This window comes from Ptychodera flava, chromosome 5 (assembly GCF_041260155.1).
Source record: "Ptychodera flava strain L36383 chromosome 5, AS_Pfla_20210202, whole genome shotgun sequence".
Lineage (NCBI taxonomy): Eukaryota > Metazoa > Hemichordata > Enteropneusta > Ptychoderidae > Ptychodera > Ptychodera flava.
Window position 1 is genome coordinate 14,596,135 of NC_091932.1, and position 18,648 is coordinate 14,614,782.

The window sequence follows — 18,648 nt, forward strand, 5'->3', positions numbered from 1 at the left end:
TGCACATTTTGGGACAAAATGCATTGGTTGTTAATCAGATTTTGGAATATTAGTTTCATAAAACAGAATTCAAGCTACCGGGACCGCTTCGCTATGCTTGAATTTCAGGAAAGTAATTAGTTGCTATTGTATCGTATCTACCTCCAATCACAAAGCCAAGTCGGACTACAAGCAAGTTTTATCAAGTGCAGCGATTTAATTACTTCTAATCACAGCTCTATCAGAAAGTACGTAAATATAAGCCTCAAACTAATCATGCAAAACAAAAGGTCACTGTCAGTATCAGATATTACCTGCAGACTACACCCAACACAGTCGACTCATGAGTGCTCCTAAGGAGGGAGACCCGTAGTATGTGAGAATGAAGGACAACGGGTTCGATTTTGGGGACATTGTCGCAAGGGCGCGTCTTTGCTGCAACACTGGATACGTAATGCATCAAAGATTGCTGGAACATTTACATGTAAATACTCTATATTGCCATTTTATGTAACATGTACTTTTTTCAATTAAGATAAATAAACTTCGATGGCCTAATTATGTTTTCTGCAAATTTTAACATATTAGAATTAAATGGGCGTTTATCGCCGATAGAACAATTATATTGCTGATAATAGGCTTCCAAGCTAACTCCCAATTTACCGTGGTAATCCTGTATCTCTTGAGCGGGGTCGTTATATCGATAGCTACTCTTCACGATGCGTTTTGATCATAAAAATGACGACACGACTATCAACTTTTCCCATCCCTCATTGAAAGTATGTGTGACCCCAAGTTTCTTGTCTATCCAAGATATGATGAATTGCTTTCCTTCTCTCTTGACAAAGTGATTTCTTTCACTTGTTTTGAGGGCATCTCGTTTGCAGTGGTCCGAAACTACGTCGTCTTACTGTAAGGTTCTTGATGTACGATGATGACTCTGATCATATCAGCTGCGGCGGCGATGCAGCAGCTGCTGCTGCTACTGATGATGATGGTGATGATGATGCTGACGGTGATAGTAATCATGACCATCCAGACGGCTTACATTTGTTTGTTGTTGTTGTTTACAGCGTGAATGGTAAGATAAAATACGCCTAGGGGACAAATATTCGGATACTCATTTTTACAAAACGTTTCTTATCTAGCGCTTATTGCGTAGACTCATTTCGAAGGCCATGGAGCAAATAAAATTATCAGAGTCATATTTTTGTGAATACCTAAATTTCAGTTCGCCCTTTAAAGTTATCATAGCGATGGCGACCATTTCATATTTCAAGTATGGTAAATTATAGGTTATGCGTTTCCGTATTACAAAAGTTGGAAATTTGTACGGTGACTAGACTTGGTTCAAGTCTGTGATTTGTGAATGTTTGAGTGGAGTGAACGCAATGATTTGTATTTTGCTTTCATGTGAAACGCGCGCGTGAGTGGAGTGGCGGACGCGACGAGTCGGGTGAACGCTATACAAGAGAGTTTCACTCGGAATCCGCAGAAAAGAAACTCCCTATACTGCGCAGACTCAAAGGTAACGCATTCGATCGCTGCGAAAACCTGGCCTTCGCTACCAAATTCCGAATAGGTTTGAGACACAAGAGCAACTATTATAAATGATTTTATTTTTTGAAAATTCACCGAGTTGAACTAAGTCTATACGGTGACTATATAATTTATTTTCGATAATGAAGGGCAATGGTCAAAAGTTTCCTTCAGGAAAATTTGAACGAAAGTTGAGGGCGTTTAATTTCAGAGCAATCACTACTTCTATAAGCAAAGCCATTTTAATCTCTATTGGACCAGTGTAATTAAGGAACATTTGTGTGCCAATCTTTAAATGGCCTATTTTATCACTCAGCGTTCAGCATTTGAGTGACCTTTCCTAGCGAAGGACAAACAATGCTGACCATTCAGATCAGGACAAAAGGGTTGCTCATTTGTGTTAGTATAGAGAATGTTGAAAACACACACATTTAATGGTAAAAGTGTGTTTATTTTCATTGCAGTTCGTTCGGAATGAAATCATTGCAAGTCAAACTCCAGCCCTGTCCCTGTCAACCACTTTTCGCAATATTTGTCCATCATCTCGCTCTGTGCTACAGTGAACCTTTCTTTCCAACCTCCGACTTTTCCTGAAAGAAGAAAAGATAGATAGATTTCTCTTAAAGCTGAGATTATCGAAAGCCATCATGTCAGTGTCCGGTTGAAGTACAGGTCTTTCAGCTTGGCTGTGAACAATTCAATGTTCATCACACACGTTCTCTTCTAAAGTACACACAGAATTGTGCCCATAAGCCAGACATTGTAGTTGAAGTTTCATTTAATCACTGGTCAGAAAAACACCATAGTCTTTCTTGTCTTAGAAAAGACAGCGGTCAAGCTTCTGTCTGTTGATATATAATACTCATGAGGGGTCATTAACTGGCACCCTGTGTTCTGGCAATAGTGAATCAGATCCGTCTGCGGCCACGACAAGAACCCCTTGGTATGTTTTCTTACAAATAAACACCTGACGATTTTGTTCTATACTTTGTATTTCCTTATTAACACTTGAAAGCCTCTTGCCTTCTAGTCAAGTATACAGATTACATTTATGCCTTTCCACTGCTTATAGCACCAGTAATGTCGTTTTCCTCTTTCAACGGCCGGTTGTTCCAACTTATGATCAACCCCTTCTTAGCCTCAAAGTGTTTATACTTTAGGGAGAAAATGTTTGCACTTTGGCGACGTTTGTTAAAAGATAACATGTACAGAAAAACGCATATGATTTCATATTGTAGTACGTTTGTACACCATTTATAAATACCGCTAAAGCGATAGATTACAATGTAACGTGTATCTGTTTTTTGATTGCTTAATTTTCTGAGGCAAAGATATACTTGAAAATTAACTATGAAAAAGAAATGTGCCATCGAAGCGATTGTTGGATATAAATAACTTATGAAGAATAAAGAATAAAAGAATTAAATAAAAACTATAAGGGATGCCCTGAGGGAAAATTGCCCTTGGACACATATATATATATATATATATATATATATATATATATATATATATATATATATATATATATATATATAATATATATATATATATATATATATATATATATATATATATATTATATATATATATATATATATATATATATTACCTTTTCGAACAAATGGATTGTCCTTCCATCCCATGGCCTTCAATACCGGATCATCCTTGGATATTTCTTTCATGTTGTCAATAGTGCAGTGGTCAGCAATCTTCGTTACAGTTTCAAAGGATAAGTCCTTTCCCAGGAACTTTGCAATTGCTTGTATTCCGGTCTTCATATCCTGTAAGTACAAGTCAGATGCTATCTCAAAAAAAAACATCTGGTAGGAGATGACTAGTGGAATATTCCTGTCACTCAGACCACTGAGTTTAGACCCCTTCTTAAATGTGGCTAAAGTTTTGGGTGATCCTGTATGTCGTCATACAGCTTGTATACAAATCAAACTTTACGGGTTTGCCCTGAGGGATAAATCGCCCTTCCGGCTTGAACCATATTGTTTGACACTCAAATTTCAAAAAACTTATAGTTGGCTTAATTGCCACTTTAATGGATTCATTTTAAAACTCATGAAATTTGTGCAATCATGAATTGTCCAAACCTAGAATTTTATCTTTTCCAATGGCGTTAATACAGGGTATAACGGTGCCTTTGAATTTCAAATCTCGTAAATATTATACAATTCGTTTCTTGAATCTTACACTTTTATTCTGAAGTCTACATTTTTAATTTCAAGTCAATTTGGGAGTAATCCTTTCTTCAAAAGAAGCATGGTGGAATTTCAGAGCATTTTTTGCTCTTCCTATGTCCTTCTTTTCTTTCAACCAAGGTCTCTATCTGTTGATCACTTAACGGTCATTTACAGTTTAAAAGGTGCATGAAAAACGATAGTCTTAATTGACTATCGTTTTAACAAAGCAAATAACAAACAAAAGAACCGAATAAGAAAATTTTCAAAGTACGAAAATCCGTCTATTCAATTTAAATTTTACAGTTTCTCCCGACACGATAGCCAAAATAGGTCGTTGGGTATTTGATCTGCCTACAAAAAATATTTCCAAACAGGATCTACATGATGATTATGTATCTAGCATATTCTGGCGGTGTTACGTTGGAATAGATTGGTGGAAAGGCGCGCAATGATAGAAAGAGAGCTATTAGCAACTGCATCCCTATTGTGCAATACACTTCCCTGTGGCATGTTTGAATGTTCCACGACCCCTCATCAAAGAGTGCAAGTATTTGCGACACTGGTATATTGAAGACAGCGTTCGAGATAATGACGCAGTAAATTACAAATCTCACCTTTCTCAAATCTTCATATTTCAAGAAGAGTACATGATCTTCATCTTTTTGTTTCCACCATTTTGATACATGGACGCCCCATTCGCCTGAACCACCTGGTAAAGGTATCAATTTGTCCAATGTCTATTCAACAGATTTGTGTTATCCAATACAGTCATTATTCAAGAATTTTCAAAGAAAAGTGCTAAGGTTGATCTAACAATAATCCATTGACATGCTGTAATTAATTCGGATAACCTTGCTATTGCTAATAAGAAATTCTGAAAAGCCTTATGTTAAATTTTACCTTTGTCTTTGTCAGTGAAGAACGAAGTTGTAAGAAATAAGGAAAGATCATCAGGTGCGTTAATTGGCGGTCTTGCAATTTGATTGAGTAACGATACAGCTACGTCTTTAGGATTTCTTGCGAGGTAAATAACCTGGAATAGGAAAGTTATGAATTTTTAAGATATTGTATTAATTGACATGCAAGATGGTGTAAAAGTGTCAGTTATCATATACTGTGTAGTGCAATAAAATCATACAATCGTCATTGAAACCAACGCGCCATATGTAACGAAAACATTGTTCGGATATACCGTTAGAGACATGTTGAGAATAAAAATATCTGTTTATCACTTTATATATAATTCATTGATACACAAATATCATACCGTGACGATATTTTTGTTTTTTACATTTCTTTCAATACTATCTCGTGTTTATGTGCAATGTCGTCATTTAAAACTCAACACTAGTAAGGCATATTTACTTGCATACTTACAATGTATGTATGTATGTATGTATGTATGTATGTATGTATGTATGTATGTATGTATGTATGTATGTATGTATGTATGTATGTATGTATGTATGTATGTATGTATGTATGTATGTATGTATGTATGTATGTATGTATGTATGTATGTATGTAGTGTATGTATGTATGTATGCATGCATGCGTGCATGTAGGTAGGTAGGTAGGTAGGTTGGTAGGTAGGTAGATATGCATGCATGCATGCATGCATGCATGCATGCATGCATGCATGCATGCATGTATGTATGTATGTATGTATGTATGTATGTATGTATGTATGTATGTATGTATGTATGTATGTATGTATGTATGTACGTATGTATGTGAATATATACATATCAATATATCAATATATATATATATATCAATATATATATATATATATATATATATATATATATATATATATATATATATATATATATATATATATATATATATATATCAAACATACATCGAGTCCACGACTATTATTCCTATATAGGTTGCTGTGACGTTTGAAAGCCGATTAAAATATGATTGAATCGACAGTTTTTTATTTTATTTTTTTTTATTTAAACTTTATTTAAAGAGGGTAAACATCCTTAACAGGAAACCTGGTTAGCGTAAATGCTAATCTTCCCCAGGGCCCTCTATGACATACAAAGTACATAAAGAAATAAAATTACAAAGCAGAAAAAACATACACTAAAAACAGCAAACAAAGGGCAGTAAAATGATCAGTACAAACAATGCAATGTTCTTAAAAGCTTAAAGACGAAAACATTTAAACATTACTTGACGTCAAATATGTCCTGATGTAATTTGTTTTGAAGGTGTTCAACGAAGGTGATGATCGAACACTCTCTGACAGTGAATTGAAAGTGACGGCACCATGGTGTCTAAGAGATTGTGACGTTACGACAAGTCTCGCCCTAGGGACATACAGAATATCGGTTTGATTGCTGAATCTCGTACTGCGAGATGATACACTGGTTATTTTAGTGAACAAATTTGTAATATATTGGGGCAACATATTATTGACGGCTTTATACACGAAACAACTTGTTCTGTATTCGACACGATTTTTTATCGGCATTATTTTACATATTTCATAAAGTGGTGCAGATGGAGTTGCTCTAGGGGCATTCGTAATTAATCTGAGAGCCATATTTTGAAGAATCTGAAGGCGTTTAATATGACTCGTGCCACCCCAAATTGTACTACAGTAATCAAAGTGGGGTTGTATAAAAGCTTTATAAAAAAGAACACGTGTTTCGGTTGGCAGAAAACAACGTAATCTACGCAACAGTGCTAGATTTCTACCAACAGTGCCAGCAATTTTTCGAATGTGGTCTTTCCAGGTCAAGTGTTGGTCGATAATGATACCAAGAAGTTGATCAGATGTAACTGATGTCAGTAAACTATTGTCAAAATAGATGTCAAGATTGGATTTGAGAGCCTAGAAAGTTTTTGCTTCGTTGTAATGAGCATTGCTTTGGTTTTTCCTACGTTTACAACCATTTTGTTTTGTTCACACCATAACTTGATCCCGTTCATAGCAACTGTTAATTTGGTTTCTAATTCCGAAATATTATTATCTGATTCACTAATAGTGGCATCATCGGCGAACATGTCTATATTTGATTCGATGGATAATGGTAAATCGTTCATAAATAAAATAAATAAAAGGGGTCCGAGAATACTGCCTTGAGGAACTCCATTTACAATGTCACTGACTTTAGAGCATGTTCCCTTAATGGAAACAAACTGTTTTCTGTCTTGTAGATATGAACTAAACCATTTGATAGCAAAATTGTTACATTTGTAATACTTGAGCTTGTCTAAAAGGATAATATGATCGATCATGTCAAATGCTTTTCTCAAATCCAAAAACACAATTCCGTTAAGTTTACCATTGTCCATGTTATTTACCCAGATATCAACAAGCCTGTTTAAAGCAGTTTCACAAGAGTGAGTACCACGAAAACCTGACTGTGCTTGTAACTTTTCCATACTTTTATGTAGTTTTATGTTACTAATTGTTATTATCGATATTTTACCTTTGTTTTCTTTTCAAAGAGCTGTTTTGGTAAGTTGTCGTACTTGATATGACTCGCAAGAAATCTTGGCGATTCTATTTGGCTGACGTCAAAGTCATCGGGTATGCCGTGATTCTTCTTTAGGAACAAAACCCTGGGGTCATCCCCATCTTTGGCCAGTACCATCTCAAGAAGAAGGCCTTTCTTCTCCAAGGGAATGGCGGCCTCGGTGTCTCTACCATTCAGAACGAGTGGAATAATTTCCATCAGCCAATGGGTTCCTAAAAGTTATAGAAGACATTGTTCGAGAACCGTCGTTATTTGGGCTTTATGTCGTGGGGTTTGTACTCAGTCTTTTTGCCTCTAGGGTCGTAGGTCCATGAAACCCTGCATAAGCTAAACGTCCAAAATGTAACAACTTAGCTCGGAGATTGAGAGTTGATATTTGGCCGAGCGGTTCCGTCTGTTGCTTCTCCGCTAGATGACTGGATGTGATATGTTTAGGGTTCGAACCCTGAATGAAAACACGGTATAGTCCAAACGACCGTTAGAAAAGAGTTGATACATATAAAGATATGGTCTTATATGAAACGAGCTCTATCGCTTTACTGAAATATAATGTTTGCATAAGATCTATAAAAAACAACGCATATATACAGACCAATAATCGTTTGAAATACTTGTAAGTCACTTGAAAAACTCAGCTTTGCACGCTGCCGCCATGTAAGCCCTTGAACGTCGTAGTTTAATCAGTCCATCATCTAAATTTTTTTAATCAGTCCATCATCATCATCAGTCCATCATAGTTCTTGCAAAGGCACTCACATTGAAGCTACTCACATTGAAAGCTTGAGAAACCTTCAGTAATTACAGGGGGTGGGACAGGCGAATTCAGTGCACACCTGTACTGTAAATTGTGACCCTCCCTCCCACCTATCCTTGTGTCTAAAGTGTGACCCTCCTCCCTGTCCAACATCTAAAACTTAACCCTTTCCCCAACAACTGAAGTACGTATTCTCAGCAGGAATTTCTGAAACAGTATCAGCTAATTTACATAACGATTGACAGAAATTATAGGGAGAGGACTAGTTTTTTGAGAAGGAGGGTTGCTTGCAATTCATCACTCGAGCATTTTTGGAGGGGCTTGATATTTCATGCATTTGCTGGAATCTCACCGAAATTATGAGAGAAATGCGAACATTTTTTTACAATATAAAACTAACAATATCTGTGCATTTAGACTTTTGATAATTGATATACACTTTACCACCTGTCCCATATGTTTTTGTCTCTTGTCTATCATAAGATTTCACTGTTTAAGCTGTTTAATGTAAAATACCACTGCATCGTCCTTGCTTGACTGTGGAGCCAGTGGATAATGTCCTATTCAGGAAATATCACATGGACAATCGAAGGTTAGGCTGTTAAATCAACTTCTGTCAAATGTTACCCTCCCCCTAGATAGGCTTATACAAAGGTGACTATACCCCAATTCCCCCGGCCCAACCCTTATAATTACTGAAGGCTCCCTAGTAACGCTGTTTAGTCGGTGGTCTTTTGTGCCACTGTGCATGAGAAATAGCCTGCAGAAACAAACAGTGCTCCCTAAGTTCCTTTGTTATTTCACTCATGCAGAGTGTCATGTACAAAGGAAGGACATCAATAGGCTGAGAGGAACTTTTAATCGGCTTGGTACGACTGACCTTATATGATCTACCTCGTCAGCATGTGTCAATACGTAGGTAACGTGAAGGAAAATGACACATTTAAAGTGAGCACGTTTGTCTAAACGAGTGTACGCTGACATTTAATTGTCAGTCCGCTGAAAAGGGGATACCCCGACGATGAGCCAAAGGGCTTTAAACGTTAAATCAGGTCAGAAGATTGTGACATTCTCCACAAATAGCGTCTATCTTGACGTGTACCATTCTCCCATTGGAGAGACCCCTCGGCTAGACGCTTCGCATGTGGCTCCAATTTGTACACATTAGACGAATCAACTGCAGACATGCATAATTGAATGCAGTCATTGACCGGGGATTACCTCCGTGGGATAGCTAAGACCCGTGGAGTGCGTGTGGGGATAGCTAAGACCCGTGGAGTGCGTGTGTTTTTACGTACTACGACTACGGGCTCGAGTCAGGATGAAAGTTGACACAAATGTTTTAAAATATGAACGGTCTTAGTGTTGCTAGGGATATCTAGCTAAAGCTCTATCCCTACCCTCGTGTATATCAAAGGTGATCAATGCCAAACGATTTCCGTATTATAATCTTCCACTGTTCACCTTTGCTCGATAAAGACTAACCCAAACCTTACCTGATTTCGGATATGTCAGGAGGAATAAGTCGTCTTGCCGAATTTCAAACTGTTTTACTCGTTCAAGCGGCCATCTTATTGGCGGTATATCGTCTGGTTTGGCTTCATTGCGGCTCTCCATACCCAGTGCTTCGCATCTACGGCTTTAAATTCAACGTTGGCGTTGTTTACGGACACCGTGCCTGTACCTCTACTGTATGCGCTGTCGAGGACACAGAAAAGGTCAAGTATACGTCATATGGTCTGTTGAGGGCGTGACGGTAGGATTACATTAGGGACCGTTCAATTTTTACGGCCTGGGGGGAGGGGCGGCAAAATCTTGTCGCCGGTGTTCAAAAAAATGTAGACCCCCCTGCATTTTTCGTGAAAAAAAGATGACCCCCCCCCCCTTTGTAACAAAAAAAAAGTTGATGACCCCCCCCCCCCCCACGGCTGAAAAAAACCCAAAACCCATATGTCAAATTTACCCGCACGGTTTGGATTTGAACTCCGGTACGCGGCGCACTTTATTCGTGTAGCATTGATGCCAGTGCACAAACTTCCCAGCCACAACCATGCAAACGTCTGTTACGACAACTGTAAGGCAATTTTAACTTCATTTACATAGACAACTTATGTCCATGGACATTGTATAAAGTGAACTTTATTGGAGTGGTTCGCCAAAGGCAGCCAAAGGCAGCCCTCCGGTTAAGAATGTCATGGGCCGGTAAAGAGGCGTCATCCCGTTAAGAGGGTCATGGGCTATTACATAAAGTCAATTTAATGTAGTGGGCCGCCGAAGGCGGCCCGCCGGTAAAGAGGGTCGATCATGGCCATTGCATGAGGTAAACCTAAATGGGGTGGGCCGCCAAAGGCATCTGCCCGTTAAGAGGGTCATGGGCCATTACATAAAGTCAATTTATTGTAGAGGGCCGCCGAAGGCGGCCGCCGGTAAAGAGGGTCGATCATGGCCATTGCATGAGGTAAACCTAAATGGGGTGGGCCGCCAAAGGCATCTGCCCGTTAAGAGGGTCATGGGCCATTACATAAAGTCAATTTCTTGTAGAGGGCCGCCGAAGGCGGCCGTCGGTAAAGAGGGTCGATCATGGCCATGGCATACATTGAACTTTATCGTAGGTATTATGTTTTTGAAAATGTGGTGACCCCCCCTTTCCTAGCAGTAAAAAAGCGATGACCCCCCCCCTTTGCGGATTCCAAACTTACGATGACCCCCCCTGGATTTTGCCCCTCCCCTGGCCGTAAAAATGAACGGTCCCTTATATGTTGGCATATAGTGACTGCTGGTTGACGTTCACAAAGGCAGCCAAAGAAGTTGTTCGTGTAAAAGGTTTTGTTGGTTGTTAGGTTGCAGGTAGGGCAATAATTTTATTCCATCAGTATGCACGAAAAGAGCCATCACTTATATCATATACGGTTTTGCCCCTTGCAAACTCCGCAGATTTTTATCAGTCTAGACTGAGTCGCTGTGCAGCCTACTATGTGCTCTGTACTTATGCCGAGATAAAGGTACTGCTTTCCTCGTGTTTCCATGTAAACTCCCTAAAAATAGTCAGGATATTTCCATTGTCATACCTGGGGTGGGAGTCGTAATGCTACAGGCGACACGTAAGATCATGTATTCATTCCCCCATCCCCCAACCCGATTCCGTGCCCGGTCTTTTGGCGTCATTAGAAATATCTAGTTACTCATTGACAAGCAATTATTCCACTAAAATGTGACGTAATCTAGGTCAGGGCCGTTTTAGAACTAAACTAGTACCATATTTTTTTGCTCACGTGTTGACACACGTGAGCATATGTCGCAGCGATGTCTGTCTGTCTGTGTGTCTGTCTGTCTTTCTGTCTGTCTGTCTGTCTGTCTGTCCGTCTGTCTGTCTGTCTGTCTGTCTGTCTGTCTGTCTGTCTGTCTGTGTGTCTGTCTGTCTGTGTGCTCAATATCTCAAAAACGGCTCATCAGATCAGAATTAAATCTAATATATAGATTCAATTTGCAAATTCCACACACGCCATAGCAACACAAAAACTAGAGCTCAACACTTTATACTAAGGAAAGATTTTTGAAAAGCTGGATTCTTTTCTCCATCTTTAATGAAACATGGATCAACGCTAATTGCGAGGGAATGGTTTGCCAAAATGCATATACGTCTGCCCTTCGAGGCTAACCTTTTGTACTGTCGCGCAATAGGATCCAAATTTGGGACAAACCGTTGAATATTTTGTCACACAAGTTTGATTTCGTAGAGTTCTCGCTGCCATGGGTAACCGGCGAATGAAACGGAAGTTTGCGATTTTGAAAGAGTTTACATGATTTTATTTCTGCTGCAAAAGGTGAGGGAAATTGACACTTTGAGTGAAAGGAAAGTTTTGGCAACCGTTTCATGAAACTGCAATTGGTAATCATCTTCTTTTGATGACGCAACTTCGTTACGGTTGTCTGGAGCTGCCATGGTATATTTGGATAAAGTGTTTCGGAGTTACACTCTTTGATATAACTTGGTTTTACTCCATATAAGAAATTGAGAAACAAGATAATTTAAGGCTGTATTCCCGCACAGGTACTAAAATTTGCAGACACAATAATAACTACAAGTTAAAATGTTGTTGTTTTTTCAAGAATAATAGCAGTGAGTTCGGCAAAGCCGAAATAACTTTTCTTCTGTCTCCTCCTTTGGTCTTCCTTCAACAATGATTCTCTCTCTCTCTCTCTCTCTCTCTCTCTCTCTCTCTCTCTCTCTCTCTCTCTCTCTCTCTCTCTCTCTCTCTCTCTCTCTCTCTCTCTCTCTCTCAAATACGCCTTGTTACACCAATGACACGAGCAACATAGAGATCGGCGATCGAGCTTTATTATGCTACTAAGGGTCAAATCTTGAAAACGTAACTATTTACACCGCTTGATTATAGACTGTCAAGATTCAGGCTCATCCATTCTAGTACATACGTCACACAAATAATCAAACTTCGATTTTCTAGACTTACACGAATTTTATTTCATTGATATGTCGCCTATCTATCAGGGCGGAAGGAGATTATATAATAATATTTGAAAACCGTTTTCTTATTATACTGCAAAATATTGGGTAAAGATACTTGAATCGAGCTGATCTCATTAGTGTTTAACTACAGCAACTCTGTACCTGACCCCTGACATAAGACTGTATCACATTTTGTTGACTTGTTGTGTTGAATTTACCTCAGCACAAATATAACCATTCCATAATTCCATAATTTTAAAACTGAGGATTGATTATTCCATATCAAACTTTAATCCTGAGCCTTTCAGCCACTCTTCGCAATGTTTGTCCATCATCTCGCTTTGTGCCACAGTCAACTTTTCTTTCCAACCTCCCGTTTTTCCTGGAAAAGAGAAATATTCCCAATCTGATTACGCTGTGTCTTTGTCGCATAAGAATAGCATAACAGAATCTTAATTCTGCCGATCGCACTTGGCCAGAGTATTAAGGTAGTATGCGCCTCGAAAGTTAAAGACTTAAACTTTTGCTCAAACTTTCCTATGATGAAACTTTAGAAAATTATCTTACCAAAGCGAGAATAAAAACTAAGGGTTACCTTGCAAATTCGGTGATAGAGAGACAAAGTACCTAAGATTTCCCGATATTTGACATCAAAAATAGCCGCCATCCCTGTGTTAACTCTATTGAGAAAATAAAATTTTCGATTTTCGAAAAACTAGGACGGTGAACACTTTTTTTCATCGAGAGCTTTATGATGAGCCCCCACAAGAGGTAGATCAGAAGAGAATTAATAAAATTTGAAAGCCCGAATTTCGAAGTAGGCGGTTGAGATCTCCTACTCAGTTTATGGTAGGAAATCAAATGTTTACCTTATCGTTGCTGAGAGGTCAATGTAATGATATAATTACATATAAGCAGACGACATCTAACCTTTTCGGACAAATGGGTTCTCCTTCCACCCCATGGCCTTCTGAAATGGGTCATCTTTCACAACCTTTTTCATGTTGTCGATGGTGCAATGGTGCACGATTTTGTCGACGGCCTCGGCCGACAAGTCCTTGCCGATGAATTTAGCGATTTGTTGAACTCCTGTTTTAAGGTCCTGTGAAATGTAGGAAAAAAACAACTGTGCCATAATAAATAGAAAGGACATTGACCTTGGCATGAGTCTGTTTTAGTTGCATTTTCGTCTTCCTTAATGATACGTGACTGTTTTAATCTTCAATAAGAGTTAAAGCCGACACAGAAACAAAGTGCAGAGTAGCAATGCATGATGAGAATGTTCATCTGCAACCGAGTGACACGATAGATTTTTTTTACTATTGTTAATTGTTCTTATTTGAAGTTTGACCGCATTCATTATTTCATTGTGATGCATTATTCTTTGAGCGCCAAAGTAAATTTTGTTCCTTTATAAAATGTACCTGTCATTTCTTTCATATTTTTGCCAAAGATTTGATAAAAAACTGTAGCCAATGAAACGTCATGTCTACTTGGTCCAAAATTATCAAAAATATGACCGAAAAATCATGAAAATTGGTAAAATGTTGCAATTATATTTTGGAGGGCAAAATTACAGCACTCAAAGGGTTAAGTACGAAATGTTGTCATGTGGATGAAAAGTGTATTGGCTGACCTTCTTCAAATCTTCGTACTTCAGATAGAGAACATTGTCTTCTTCTTTCTTGTTCCACCATTCTAAGACATGTGTTCCCCAGTGACCCATACCACCTATGACACAGTAAAACCATGACTACTGCTGGACAAAATGCTTGATATATACGTTCAGTATATTTACTTATATTGACGTATATGGAACACAATATTAATTGACTGTATACGTAACGTATATCTTTGTATATCGAACATTTCAATACGTTGATATACGTAGGGTATATCTATGAAGATCAAGAGCATACACAATGCAGATCTTTGCTCGCCAAGTGTACACTGTACTTCTGCATTTTAGAAGTATACGTACTCGTATACTTAAAGTATTGTACATATTGTCGTATATCAAGTATTTTTCCCATGCCTTTGATATAAGTGAATATCAAATATAATCATTACTTTTTTTGCAAAATACATTGTAAGAGCTAGGTGTTGAACATCCCAAAAAGCAGTAAATAGGACACTTTCAGATAAATTGAAAGTGTTTTTCTTCTCCCGAGCAAAAATTGCAAATTTTGTTAAAATTGTAGATGGAAATATGTTTCAATATCTCTGTAGAGGAAACCAGGGGAAAACTAAAACAAGATCTACAATCTCACCCATTGCTGCCCCAGTGACGAACATGTTTTCGAGAAACACAGACATGTCGTCTGGGATGTTCATCGGTGGTTTGGACATCTGGTTGAGTTGGGATACGGCAACATCTTTGGCATTTCGTGCAAGATATATGACCTGTGTAGAGCAAGAGTGAAAGTGTAATCCGGGGTCAACGGCAGGTGGCGCTCTGTATCGTGCGGATGGATTGAGTAGGCTCTAACTGTGCCTGGCAAGTCATGCCGACATAATACCTTGCCTCCACGAGGGAAATGGAAAATCCCCTCCCCCCAACAATATGTCAACGAATGTGAAGGAAAATGATGAAACAGCTTATCCATATGAAGAAAAGCAATGCTAGATCAACAGCAGAGTCGGCTGATTTGGATGAAGTTATAGCTTAAAATTATCACCCAGGATTTGGTCAAGTTTCGTCTTAAGAAAACAATGAAGTTCAAGTTCAAACTCACGACCAGTCCTTGGCGATGAATGCTAGCTAACAGTGGTGAGGTACGGATGTTTATAGGATCTTAATAACAGTCTGTTCGTCAAACGAAGTGGTAACATTGGAAAAAAATAGAAAGTGCACCTCAGATAGATACAAATCAAATTAGAAAAAAAGGCAAATTTTGTACTTTGGCTATTAAATATACCTTTGGTTTCTTTTCGTGTAGTTGTGCCGGTAAAGACTGATAGTTGACGTGACTGCAAAACAGTCTCGGTGATTCCATTTTCTCGAAACTGAAGCCATCCGGAACTCCGTACTTGCTCTTGATGTGGAGTAACATAGGGTTGTCCCCTTCTCCAGCGATGATGAACTCTATGGGGAGAACTTGTCTTTCGAAGGAGATGGTCGAACTAGTGTCGCCGCCATTCACAATGCGTGGCAACATTTCCATAAGCCAGTGAGTTCCTGTATATGCGATTATATCACAAATAATACATGTCACAGCGAACATTCCCCAAAATATCAATGTCAAAAAAACGCACGAATTTTAAAGAGATGGAGACACGTAGATGCTGGGAATTATTCAATTTATCGTGGTAGAGATCACTTCTTTATCAAGTGAACTTGTGGCATACGTTTCCTTCACACTAGTATATATTCATTTTCATGTAAGCGTTGGCCATTCAATCTCCCTGTCTTTATGGTAAGTCTGAGTCGCTTGTCATTGTACGGTGTTTCACTCATGTATTTTCATGTGTTTCACTCATGTATTTGCTATTTTCTGCATTGTCAAGTTTTATAGAACTCTTCTGTTTCAAAGAAACATCTGATAGATTAGCGAATTTAAAACCTCACTGTCAATCGAAGTATTTTGTCCCGTCTTTATTTCATCACACAGGTTTTTTTCAACCTTGACCACAATACATGCATACCGGCATGCTCTTCGGGCACAGTTGAGGTGCACACGGATGAATGACAATATCCTAAGGACGCCATGAAAAGAGTACAAAAGAGTAAAGTAAAATACAGTTCACCAAGGCTACCTCCAATGGCTGCCACTAGCCACCGGCTGCCGAAATATACCAGATGACTAATTTTGCTCGAAATCAAGTCGGGCCCACTGGCGCACGTTTGTCAAAATTGCCTGGCATTTTTACATTCACATTGAACACTCCAGGCGTCTGCGGTCGGGCCTGAAAAGGTTGAACGAACTATCTAACGGGTGAAGTCCATGTTTATTGGCAGGCCTGCTCACGTATTAACGAAGGCAGGACTATTGTCAAACACGGTCACGCTTGTAAGACATTTTTGAGTGCTTCAAATAAATCCGCGTACGCTTTAGTATGTGGGACCGAGTTATATAGGTTGGCCGTCAGAGGAAATATTAACAAGACCTTGGCGTTGACGAGCTTTAGAGTGTTTTAATACTTGCCTGATTTAGGGTATGTCAGCAGAAACACGTCATCCTGGCGTACTTCAAGGTTCTTTATCTTTTCTAGTGGCAATTTCATTGAAGGCATCCCCTTCTGCTGCTGTCCTGGTTGAGGAGTTTCCATGGTGTGTATTGAAATGGTGCTAAAACCACACTTTAGGACAAGAATATCAGGATGGAGTTGACCGGCCGCCACAACCCTTTGCCAATGTCAAGCGTCGGCTGGGAAGTTAATAGTTCAAATATTAAACGGCGAAGCTCTCTGTACATGCACTCGCACTAAACAAATTATTACATAACTCACGTTTCTTTAAATTTGCAAAGTCATCGCAGTCTTTTGACTCGTTTGGATGAAGAGCTTGCAGTTTTAATGCACTGTATATAAATAGCAAACCACCAAAATGTCCACCCATTGCACTGCTCAGTACAGTCACGCTGGCCGAGAATAGAAAGGCATATTCCACTTTCAAAACAGACAACTCTAGTGCAAGCCTCTAAATTTTGGTATTTTTCGACAACTTACAGCTAGGTCATTGTCCTTAGAAGGGCTTCAGTCGATACCATCCGCCTCGTCGACGTACAGTATTATCCCTGATACGTTGAGGTAATTCATTGTAATTGTTTATAACAAAGAATTATTCAATATTTCAGTCAGATAATCACTCATGTTATTAATTGAGTTGTGAATAAATATAATATAATATAATGTAATATAATATAATATAATATAATATAATATAATATAATATAATATAATTTAATATAATATATAATATAATATATAATATAATATAATATAATATGATATGATATGATATGATATGATATGATATGATATAATATATAAATATATATATGTATATATATACATACATATATATATATATATATATATATATATATATATATATATATATATATATATATATATATATATATATATATTCAACAATGTGTAAAAGGACAAGCATTGTTTTAAAACATCTGCGTCATGTAATCTAGGTTACATCAACTTTGTTTTGTACAAATACATTTCCCAAATGGTGTGCATTTCTTCTTGTTTGCTTCGATTTATTTCAAAGTAGATGTTTGGATTGTTCAGGGATCATGGCGACTATTATGCCTGGTGAAGTAGAAATCATGCGTGATTGCCTAATCTTTCCAACAATCTCGTTGGGGGATCAGCCAAATCGGGCACAGTCGATAGGTTCAAAGGGAGGACAAGAATATGGTAATGACATTAATGGCATGCCATCTTGACCAGCAAGTCTCTGAAAAAGCCACAAGAAAATTCAAAATTTGAGTAGTGCTGAAATCTTCTGCTCGATGAAGACCAAGCAGTATTGATTCCAAGTTTAACATAGTATAACATGCTTGTCTAATGAATATATTGAGTGTTTGGGTACTTTCCCAAGGCTCTTTACATTTACTGCGATTGTAACTCTACTTCGTGAAAATTTCCATTCAGAAACGCTCCATCATGTGCCATACAAAATCAACCTAAGATTACCCACGCAAATATTGAATGCAACCCGCCATGCGAGGATTTACTAAATGTACTCGCTAAGGCCTACGGAAAGAGTCAAAGTCCAAACCTGATTCTGTATTGCGGACATGTAGGGTCACTGAACTTTGGAAGAATGGGTGAACACGATAGCGAGTATGCCGACACGCACAAGTCAATTTGTGCGTTAGGTAATAAGCAAAAAACCCTACCACAGGACATTGGTCATGATGGTTGGCTCTATCTATACCGTACGATGTCAGCATGTTGCTTGGGTACATGAACTGGGAACCAGAGAGCGAGTTGTCGTTTGCCCATCGGGAGGGGGGGGGGAGGAGGAACATTCAATGTATTTCAAGATTATGTTCTTCTCAACATAGTCTTTTTCACTTTTTACGAGAACTTAGATCGCTTGAGATACGAACATTACGATGTCTTAAGACACGAACATAGAACGGCGGGAAGAATCTCAATGCCAAAATTTCCGAGAACGAGGTTACTGATAATGTAATGTTCATGTAACGCACCAGAGGCCACTTATTGTGAAAATACATTAAAATGCACAGA

At 38.4% G+C, this 18,648-nt stretch overlaps 2 protein-coding genes across 2 annotated transcripts; both read right to left on the minus strand.

The window, feature by feature from the left end:
- Positions 1-1,948: 1,948 nt before the first annotated feature.
- On the minus strand, positions 1,949-9,689 carry LOC139133092 (sulfotransferase 1B1-like). Its single transcript, XM_070699512.1, has 6 exons — positions 9,461-9,689; positions 7,163-7,422; positions 4,611-4,743; positions 4,325-4,419; positions 3,131-3,302; positions 1,949-2,108 (listed from the first exon to the last, which is right to left on the minus strand). The coding sequence occupies exons 1-6, from the start codon at positions 9,579-9,581 to the stop codon at positions 1,999-2,001; spliced, it is 891 nt and encodes a 296-aa protein (XP_070555613.1). The 5' UTR covers positions 9,582-9,689; the 3' UTR covers positions 1,949-1,998.
- A 2,598-nt stretch (positions 9,690-12,287) lies between these two features.
- LOC139133093 (sulfotransferase 1 family member D1-like) lies at positions 12,288-16,869 on the minus strand. Its single transcript, XM_070699513.1, has 6 exons — positions 16,578-16,869; positions 15,351-15,610; positions 14,703-14,835; positions 14,069-14,163; positions 13,363-13,534; positions 12,288-12,814 (listed from the first exon to the last, which is right to left on the minus strand). Exons 1-6 carry the CDS (start codon positions 16,699-16,701, stop codon positions 12,705-12,707), a joined length of 894 nt encoding a protein of 297 aa, XP_070555614.1. The 5' UTR covers positions 16,702-16,869; the 3' UTR covers positions 12,288-12,704.
- Between the last annotated feature and the right edge of the window lie 1,779 nt (positions 16,870-18,648).